General features: G+C 35.6%; 2 protein-coding genes across 3 annotated transcripts; one reads left to right on the top strand and one right to left on the bottom strand.

Moving 5' to 3' along the window:
• The first annotated feature begins 335 nt into the window (after positions 1–335).
• Positions 336–3,905, top strand: LOC107018830 (ubiquinone biosynthesis protein COQ4 homolog, mitochondrial). 2 transcript variants are annotated; one of them, XM_015219412.2, is made up of 3 exons: positions 336–465; positions 862–1,056; positions 3,109–3,905. In XM_015219412.2, exons 2-3 carry the CDS (start codon positions 874–876, stop codon positions 3,628–3,630), a joined length of 705 nt encoding a protein of 234 aa, XP_015074898.1. In that variant the 5' UTR covers positions 336–465; positions 862–873; the 3' UTR covers positions 3,631–3,905. The 2 variants fall into 2 exon arrangements, with proteins under 2 accessions (XP_015074898.1, XP_027772918.1); XM_027917117.1 differs by lacking the exon at positions 336–465 and adding an exon at positions 510–700.
• A 319-nt stretch (positions 3,906–4,224) lies between these two features.
• On the bottom strand, positions 4,225–7,723 carry LOC107020799 (protein SPIRAL1-like 1). Its single transcript, XM_015221300.2, has 3 exons — positions 7,560–7,723; positions 5,508–5,804; positions 4,225–4,541 (listed from the first exon to the last, which is right to left on the bottom strand). Exons 2-3 carry the CDS (start codon positions 5,763–5,765, stop codon positions 4,461–4,463), a joined length of 339 nt encoding a protein of 112 aa, XP_015076786.1. The 5' UTR covers positions 5,766–5,804; positions 7,560–7,723; the 3' UTR covers positions 4,225–4,460.
• Between the last annotated feature and the right edge of the window lie 1,587 nt (positions 7,724–9,310).

A 9,310-nucleotide genomic window follows, 5' to 3' on the forward strand; every position in this document is an offset into this window, starting at 1 on the left:
CCAAATAAACGTACTTTTTGTAACAAATGATACTCGAAATTATGAATTTATTAAATATTTAACATTAATTTGAGATTAACGGAAGATATACTAAATATATCTTGAATTTCTAATAGATATTTCTTATACAAAATATATAAATATGATTTTTAACTTGACTTTAACGATAACGATACACAAGTAGATACTTTAAATTAGTATAAAATCAAATAAGTAGACATACATATTATACATGACATAATACGAACGTCACGTAGAACACAAAAATTATCATATAGAACGAATGTATTCATTTATTTAATTTTATAGCAATATAAGTGGGTGTTTGTGCACGCACAGAGTTAGTTTATTTTTATGTATTATGCCTAACAAAAAAAAAGAGGCAAAAGAAATAACAAAACAAATCAAGAACCTATTTCAGCTTTGCTCTTTTTTTTCCTCTGCATCTCTTCGTTAGACTAATCGGTATGAACTCTTAGTTCTTGGATTTTAGCATTCTTTTTAACAACCCTTAATGTATAGCAATCTATCAATGGATTATAACCTTTAACTAATGTTTGATTGCTTTTAAGATTTGCAATTTCATTGTTGCCCACTAACTGCTTGTGAAAATGCGTTAACCAATTTTTGTTTATCATTTGGTGAATTATGTTGATATATGTTGGTGGGTTTTGAAGTTGATGTAATTGCTTTGAGGAAAGTAAGGATTTTGATTTCAATTTTTTGTTTCCTGATTCATTTTCTTTATTTTTTGTTTTTCAGAATTGGGTTTTCAAGTTGATGTATTGCTTTGAGGAAAGTAAGGATTTTGATTTCAATTTTTTGTTTCCTGATTCATTTTCTTTATTTTTTGTTTTTCAGAATTGGGTTGTCATGATACGAGGTAGTGGTTTTAGGTTGAAAGGGTGGCAGCAGGCTGCTGTTGCAGTTGGTTCTGCAGTTGGTGCATTGTTAGATCCTCGAAGAGCAGATCTTATTGCTGCTTTGGGCGAGACGACGGGGAAACCAGCTTTTGATAGGGTTCTTGAAAGGATGAAGAGGAGTCCTGAAGGCAGAGTAAGGCCTTTTACTTGATTTGCTCTTCATTTATATATTTGTTTGCTAGTCCCATCACCATTTTCTGATTAGTCTTAAAGAAATATTCCTATATGAAAAAAGTTCTTTGTAGTGCAATTTAGAAGGTGTTGTGTTCAAACGTCCATGTGTCGAATCTAAATATGCGAACTGTTTAACTACAAAGTGGATGTCGCTTGCTGCTGTTTTATTCTTGTATTAGAATGAAAAACACTTCCTTCGATACTTTTTAGAATGTTCTAATCTAACCTACATTGATGGTCCCTCCATTTGTGTTGATGTACTTAGAACCTGTGAATAGAGTACAGGCACTGTATGTTGATCCTTCAAATATTTTATAGCAACTTATAATTGAAATGCACCTTTACTATGTGGCGATAGTCACTTGTGAACCTTGCTGACAACTGAAGTTATTATGAACTCACAAAAAGCGCCTGTTTTGAGGATCTTTCACTTCCTTTTAATTATTTACTTGTAGCTAATGAAGATATGAACTGCCAGTAATCGATGAAACAGAACAACCTGGTTTCTGATACAAGAAGATGGTTTCTTCGTACTCCTACCCTTTGCAAGCAGCCCATTGAAGCCAAATTTCCAGTATTATGAGAGGAGTGATCACCTAGTTCTTCAAATGCCAATTTAGGGATGTCTACTTGCCTCAACTGAATGAGAAGTTGCTGCAGTTTGTAGTCCTTCTTTGAGCTATATGTAGCAGGTTTCGGTTGTCCCATGCATTACTTGTTCTCAATGACATCCAATTTGATTGTGCATTTGTTACCATACTCATCATGGCTAGTACTGTCTTGAAAGAACCTCAAAATTTAAAATGCAATTAGATTAATAATAGTAGTTAAATCAATAATGTTAGACAAGGTTGTGGACTCATAGACAAGCTACTGTCTTGAAAGACCCTCAATTTCTTTTTCAATATCCTCAAATGGATTTCAATATCTTTACTTCCTTTTAGCTTCAATGTTTAATCACTTGAGACAAAGCAGTAGCAACTATAGCCTGTTCAACATCATTGATATGCGGCAATAACACCGTCCGTCTTTCCTCTTTTTGCTCTGAAGGAATTGACTTCTTACACATCATATTTTCTGTCTCTCTTAAAGTTCCTTGAGAGTCTCCCATAATTCATCTCATTGGTCAGCTGCATTTTTTAATCTTGTTCCAAGAAGCCATGAAATGGCTTGCTTTATTGAAACCTATCACCCCTTTATTCATCATTTCAGGCTCGAGGTCCCAGATCATCTGCTGTGTTCACTCGTATGCCTTGAGGTGGGAATCTCCCACTGCTGGTTTAACTCGGTTACTTTTGCAGTTTTGCCTCACCAACGCTGCCTTGTTTCATCAAGCAAACTACCTAATTGCACATCTTGTTGTTTTCTGGTGCAATCATTAGTGCCCTCCTGTTAGCATCCCTTGCTTCAATGTAGTTATTTGGCTGTCACCCTAAGATTTCAGCATCTTTTAGGATCTTTGTATTGTTTACACCATGTACCTAACTGGAAGCATTGTGAACTTGTCCATAGCTGTTGCCTGTTTAAGGCATGTGCCGTTGGTGTTGAAGTACAGCTAATGTTACTTTAGTGTCTTGATAGCTTGATGTAAGGTGCAGTTAGGGGCTCACTTATGCAGTGAACAAAGTGGCTCAAGCAAATGCTTGGAAACTCTTAGCTGTGTCGTTCTTCTCTTTTGCTTTCCTAATCAGTTCTCTGTTTTGTCCTAGCTGGAACAGATAAGCCAGTATTCATTATGCTTCTGACCATCTTTCTTAACTTAAAAAGTTTGGGGTGATTTGCATGCTGGTAACCTGTACTAAACTCTGAAAGATCTAGCAGTTATGAGGCAGATAGTACTAACATAAAACTTGTGATATATGTTCATTTGCCGTTTTATTAGAGTACTCTTCATCTCATTTTACTCTTCTCATTCTATCCGTTTTTAAGTTCCCCTACAACAAATTTGAAGTATTTTTCGTCTATTGATTGTAGTTTTGGATGTATTTATATTTTTTACATTATACCTCAGGAAATACTGTTGGAGCGACCTCGTGTGATCTCTACAAGTGTGGGGCATGCATGGGACCTGCCTGACAACACTTTTGGTGCTGCATACGCAAGGTTTATGGGATCTAGGAACTTTTCACCAGATGATCGCCCACCAGTGCGATTCATGGAAACTGAAGAGTTAGCATATGTGGCTATGCGTGCTCGTGAGGTGCATGATTTTTGGCACACCCTTTTTGACCTTCCAACAAACCTGATCGGAGAAACAGCACTAAAAGTGATAGAGTTTGAACAGATGCTACTCCCCATGTGTTTGATGTCTGTGCTAGGGGGTACAGCAAGGTTTAGTGACAAGCAAAGGAGCTTGTTTTACCAGCATTACTTCCCATGGGCGCTTAAGGCTGGAGCTCGTAGCACAGATCTTATGTGTGTTTACTATGAAAAACATTTCCATGAGGATTTGGAAGATGTTCGTCGTAAATGGGGAATAATTCCAGCTCCACCTCCTCCAAGACCAAATGCAACAATCGTTGTACCTCTTTGAAGAGGAGGAATTGAAGCTATTACAAACTTCCCCGCGATTTGCTCTATACGAACAAATGTAGATATATCTACTATATATGATTGTAGTGAGAGATAAAACAAACCTTTTAAGGTTTTTGTGAGTTCTTTTCTTTTGTTCTCATTTTCATTTTTCAAGTTACTTGTACTTGTTAGTTATAAAGGTGGGATGAAATGCTCGTTTTATCACACCATTGTTATAGAACCAACCAACCAAATACTTGCTATGAAACCATATTATAACTCATCCATTTCAAACCTTTTGTAGTTTTTGTAATGATGAAAAGACAATAATTTGCAATGGATATAATATATAGGTTTTGGACATGTGATGAGGTGTAAAAGGTTAGCTATGACGTGTTTAGGCAAAGGTGGAAGTAGGTCAAAGAAGTATTAGAGAGGGGTAATTAGACATGACATGGCACGCCTGCAAGCTGGAACTTACCATGGACAGGATATGAAAGTCGAGAACTATGGTAGAAGATTAGCAAGTAGACAGGATATGAAAGTCGAGAACTATGGTAGAAGATTAGCTAAGTAGTCAACAATGTCTAGTTTCCCTTAACAATCATAGATATGAAGTTTAGGCAAGAAAAGCTGTTCAATCAAAATGATCAATTAACAAAGGTGGCATATTACATTGAAAGTAACTTTAGTTTCATGGGTGTCAACTGGGACTTTGGACCAAAGCCTTATGCAACTAACCCTTCACAACAACCTGAAGTACTCACAATTACAATTACAACATAGTGTCGATAAACAAAAGGTAAAGAAGTGATAAAACAATTATCCAACTGTATATTGGAGAATTGCTTAGTTGCTGCCACCGCCGAAGAGATAACCTAAAGAAGATCCACCTCCAGGAGCAGCATGGACTTTGGTAGATGGCCGGTCCTACATCAAGGTAATAGTTCCAGTTAAAACTAGACATGTTTATTGAGAAATCAATGATACGATTATAGGACAAGACCCACTCCATTGTAAGAGGCGAAAATTGTTTCATCATAATTCAATGACAAATTGACAAATATAGTTTCCGAGTAGGAACTAAAGCATATTTATCTGAGCGGGATTTTCATGGCAAGCAAACAACACAGATCAATCTCAAAATCCACCACAACATATAAGTCGGTCAGGAAGTCAGCAGTCCCCAGAAAACGCAGGCTTACAAATTATTCTCACTCCACAATAGGAGAGTTTACATCAATAGAATGTGCTAGCACTTATCCTAACCTGAAACACAGCCAGTGAGACCACCTAAGCAACAAAGATGCACACTCATAGACTGGTGCAAATGTACCATTTGAGCAAAAATGCTATCATGGAATCTAATAAAACAAGTTCAACACCTGATAGATGTAAATCCAACAAACCATTCCTATTCAATTGTTTGGATGGAAGTATTGTGGTTAAGAAAAGAGAGATTAAGCCTGGAGATTAGTGTTATTAAAAGCCATCACTCCGTCGCTTAAAGCAATGAAGAAATATGAAACAAGGGATAATTGCTTCATGGGTGGAAACCATTATGCTTTTGAGAAGTGTGCAATTCAACTAATGATATGTGCCAAGTGATCCCATTAAGAAGCGCTCAGTACTTCTAATCTCAACTTTGAGATACTAGTTATTTTCCGCAACATGTATGCCTAGAAGTGTGCAACTTCATGTTTTTTGCTTCAAGCCCCATCGACCTTGTTGCTTTTTTATTTTTACTTTTAAAAACACTGCAGGAGATGAAGTTCCAGCCTGCAAGCTATGTATTACTCTACCGCGGAACAATCAACATATTTCTCCAGCAAGGCATGAAAATGAACTAGACAAGCAATTCAAAAGACATCATACTAATTAACACGAGGGCAATACCGTGATAAAGTTGCCTGTGTTTTGACCATCTCCCCCAAAATGGTTTCTTGAAGCAGTGCTCTGAATACCAGCAGGAATCTGCTTAGTAGCATCAACTGTAGCAGAAACGGTAGGCTTTGAAGCTGGCTCCTTATTTATTGCCTGCCCTTCACTTTGAACAGCTGGGGCATTTCCCGTGGTTGGTTTTGGCGCCTCACCGTTTCCAAATAAGTATCCCAGTGAACTTTGCCCTCCTCCATAGCTGACTCCACGACCCATTTCTGTAATTCTCTCTTGTTAAAGAATCCCAGGAAAAACCTGATTCAAGAAACCAGCAAGATGTAGAGGCAGGCCATATACAATAAAGATAAGAGAAACTTTCAAATATGTTAGCGAAGATTTCATGCACCAAGCAACAACATAAAAGAAGAAGCACAACTGATAATCAAGCGACAGAAATGAGGAAATCCATTATACTTTGAGCATTAGTGGAGACTGTGACGCTCCTACTAGTCTATTTATAATTCAGAAAAGAAACATCAGTGCACCACTGAAGTTGTTTAGAATCTTCTTATAACCATATGAATCCACTAAAACAGTGCTGGTAGAAACCATGGAGAACCAAGAAAATATTAACGTAGCTTTAAAAGTTTTGAAGTCTGCTGTTTGCAGTTCAATGAGGGAAACTTGGAGAGTGACATTTATGATTCAACCACATATCAGAAGAAGAATACAACTACTTTGCCAACACTAGGCATCATTAAGCTTTCAGGGAGAATGAAAAGAAACACAAGAAAAAGAGACATCATCTTCGTCACAACAGGAAGAGATTTATTCACAAGTCACACACCAATAATATTTCCCTCCTTCGAATCAAAACCAAAATCACCATTATTTTTTATGATCTAAGAAAAATAAGAGCTCTAGTCTCTGAGATTATTTCAGACTAGCATATTCTAAACCTATGGATGAAAGGGACCTTTCCACTCTCCCTTCTTTAGTGTGTTCCTTTAGTTAATTGAGATCTTCCTAGGCTCCACATTTTCTATTTTTCCTTTATGAACTTGACTCCTAATTGTTCCAACCTCGGGGATGTAGTTGGTGATCGGTAAAGTGGCTGGAAAGTCTCTTTGTTCTCCTCTTACCTCTAACGGCTAGAGGTGAGTGGAGAAACAATTCGATTCTCCTACGGCTCCACATTTTCTCCTAAACTATCACTAAATTTCATACAACCTTTCCATTAAAAATGAATGAGGAGTCCCCTAGTGCTGACAAAAGTACTTATCACTCCTCGAATCCTTGCCTCACTAATTCATCAACACCTTTCCCAAACATACACCATGTCTAAGTTCTCTTCCATCAGCCCCAAACAACTGAAGAAAGTTCACCTCCCACTCAAACAGAGACACCCTGAAGTCCTAATACCCTAGATCTCTTGTCAAAAACAATAGCATCCCATCACCCACACTCTCCCTTCCTGAATCAATAACATCTTACTTCCGCAACCTCTAATCAAACCTTAATAACTAAGAATTAACACCTAATATTACTATTTTCATCAACCAGTGCTTCTCAATTGTTAAAACACAACTAAATTGCTTCTTAAAGCAAACCCCCAAAACCTCAAACAATGACAGAAAAACCAATCAACAACAAATTTTAACAAGCACACAAACCCAAACTCAACTTCATCACAAAAATCAAACTTTCAACAAAACAAAAAATCAACACCCCAGATCTCTCATCAAAACCAAAAGCATCCGCATCACTCACACTTTCCCTTTCTGAATCAGGATTCTCTTTACTATCACCAACAATTAACACCCACTATCACAATTTTCATCAACCACTAGTTTCTCAATTGAAAACCCAACAATAAATTAACAACCCCCCACAAACCCAAACTCAACTTTATCACATAAAAATCCAAACTTTCAACCAAAAATTACCAAAAAAAGCTCAGATTCCCATAAATTCAAATCAAAATCATAGATACACACAAATTGATACAATCCTATATACATAAATCTGAGTTTTTCTAGGAGATCTGAGAGTTAAAACTTTTCTGATTACCTTTGATTCTTTTGGATCAGATCAGTATTTGGATGTGAAGAAGAAATGGAAGTACAGAATATTGCCCTCTCTTTCACCTATAATTATTAGTATTACTTTTGTTTCAAAAATAAAAATAATGATAGAGCTTTGATACAAAAAATATACAATATGGTCCCTCATTGTTTTTTTAATCTTCAGTAGTATGTTGAGCTGTGAAAATGATTCAATTCAACCTTTTGAGTTAAGTGGGTTAGATTTAATTTTTACAATCCATTTAGAAATAAGGTCTTTTGGCCTAGTCTCACTTGGCTCGTTAGTCTCGTAAATTCAACCCACACGCCTCAGAGGTCAGTTTGTGGGCTGTGAATTTTAAATTTTTTTATCATATATATTTTAAGTGGTGTTTTATTTGTTAAGATTTTATCAATAAATATTTTTAAAATATAATATAAAAATGCTATTTTTTAAAAAATCTTTTACTTTTTAGGATCGTTAGCCTACTAAAATTTTATATTAGCTTAAGTCCATTACTCAATTATAACTATAAATCTTTGAACTCTTCTGCTTTTGTTTTTACCCCTAATTCTCCACTTCTCCTTTATTGTCTTGTTTATGAAAATCGTGATCATGTAATGTTTTTTGCTCGAACGTATCTTATGAATATTGTAGCTTGACTATTATATTTTTGTTTTGTAAGTATTCATTGAAATATGTGTCATTCATGGATGAATTTTTGCATGTATTGATGTTGTGTTCATCATATAAACTACATCAAAAATGAGCTTTAGCGGCAATTAACACTTTCTGTATGTGTCCCTAAAGGTTTTAGTAACATTGGATCTAGTGACACTTAATTAATGCCGGTAAAGACTTTAACAATCTTTATTAATGTATCTATTTATTGCCGCTAAAAAATATTTTTGTTTTAGTGACATCAACATTTGATACTCTTTCTAAGAGGCCAACGTTGTCCATTTTTTGATTGAAGGGCCAACCGAATCTAATCCGCTGCTCACTTAGGGCTAGGTTGAGTTGCTATTTTATTGGTCCTTTAATTAAAAGGGTCAGCTGGTCCTACCCGTTTAACTTCTAACCTGTTAGGGTTGGATTGGATTGAGTTGGGCCAACCCATTTTGACAGTTTTATTATTTGATATTCGTATTAAAAATATTTTATTTTGATATGTAGTATTTGTATTGAAATCCTAACTGAATTTGAACCATGTATTATTGGTACATTTTGAGAATGAAGCTCTTGTCATGATTTTCTCTATATCCACTGTTCAAATTCAAACTTTTGATCAAGGGTGAACTTGAAGCAATGTATGTTGTCCTCTAAAAATAAATACCAATAAAATTTTCTTCATACACGAGGACTTAAAGCAATGTGTGTTATACCCACATATAACGATGGAGTGATAAGTACTCATTTGTCCTTAACAAAAAGATCTCAGGTTCAAGTACCCCTGATACATAGTCGCCTTTGATAGAAATCGTTTTACCTTCAATGTGAGATTTTCCTCTAATCTGGCTTCGGAGCCCTACGCGATGTGAAATCAAAATAATTAATCTCTAGCGCGAGTATCAAACACAAAATAGAAAACCAAAAAAAAATCATATTTAGAATCATGTACATCTTTTTTGATAATTTTCGTTATCATTTTTTTGTTTTTTGTTTTTACAACATAATAAGTTATGTTTGGTTATTTCTATTATATTTGATGTAGTTTTGCGTCTTGAAATTTTTAGCACAGTTTTTTATGTTTCATT

This window comes from Solanum pennellii, chromosome 5, assembly GCF_001406875.1.
Source record: "Solanum pennellii chromosome 5, SPENNV200".
Lineage (NCBI taxonomy): Eukaryota > Viridiplantae > Streptophyta > Magnoliopsida > Solanales > Solanaceae > Solanum > Solanum pennellii.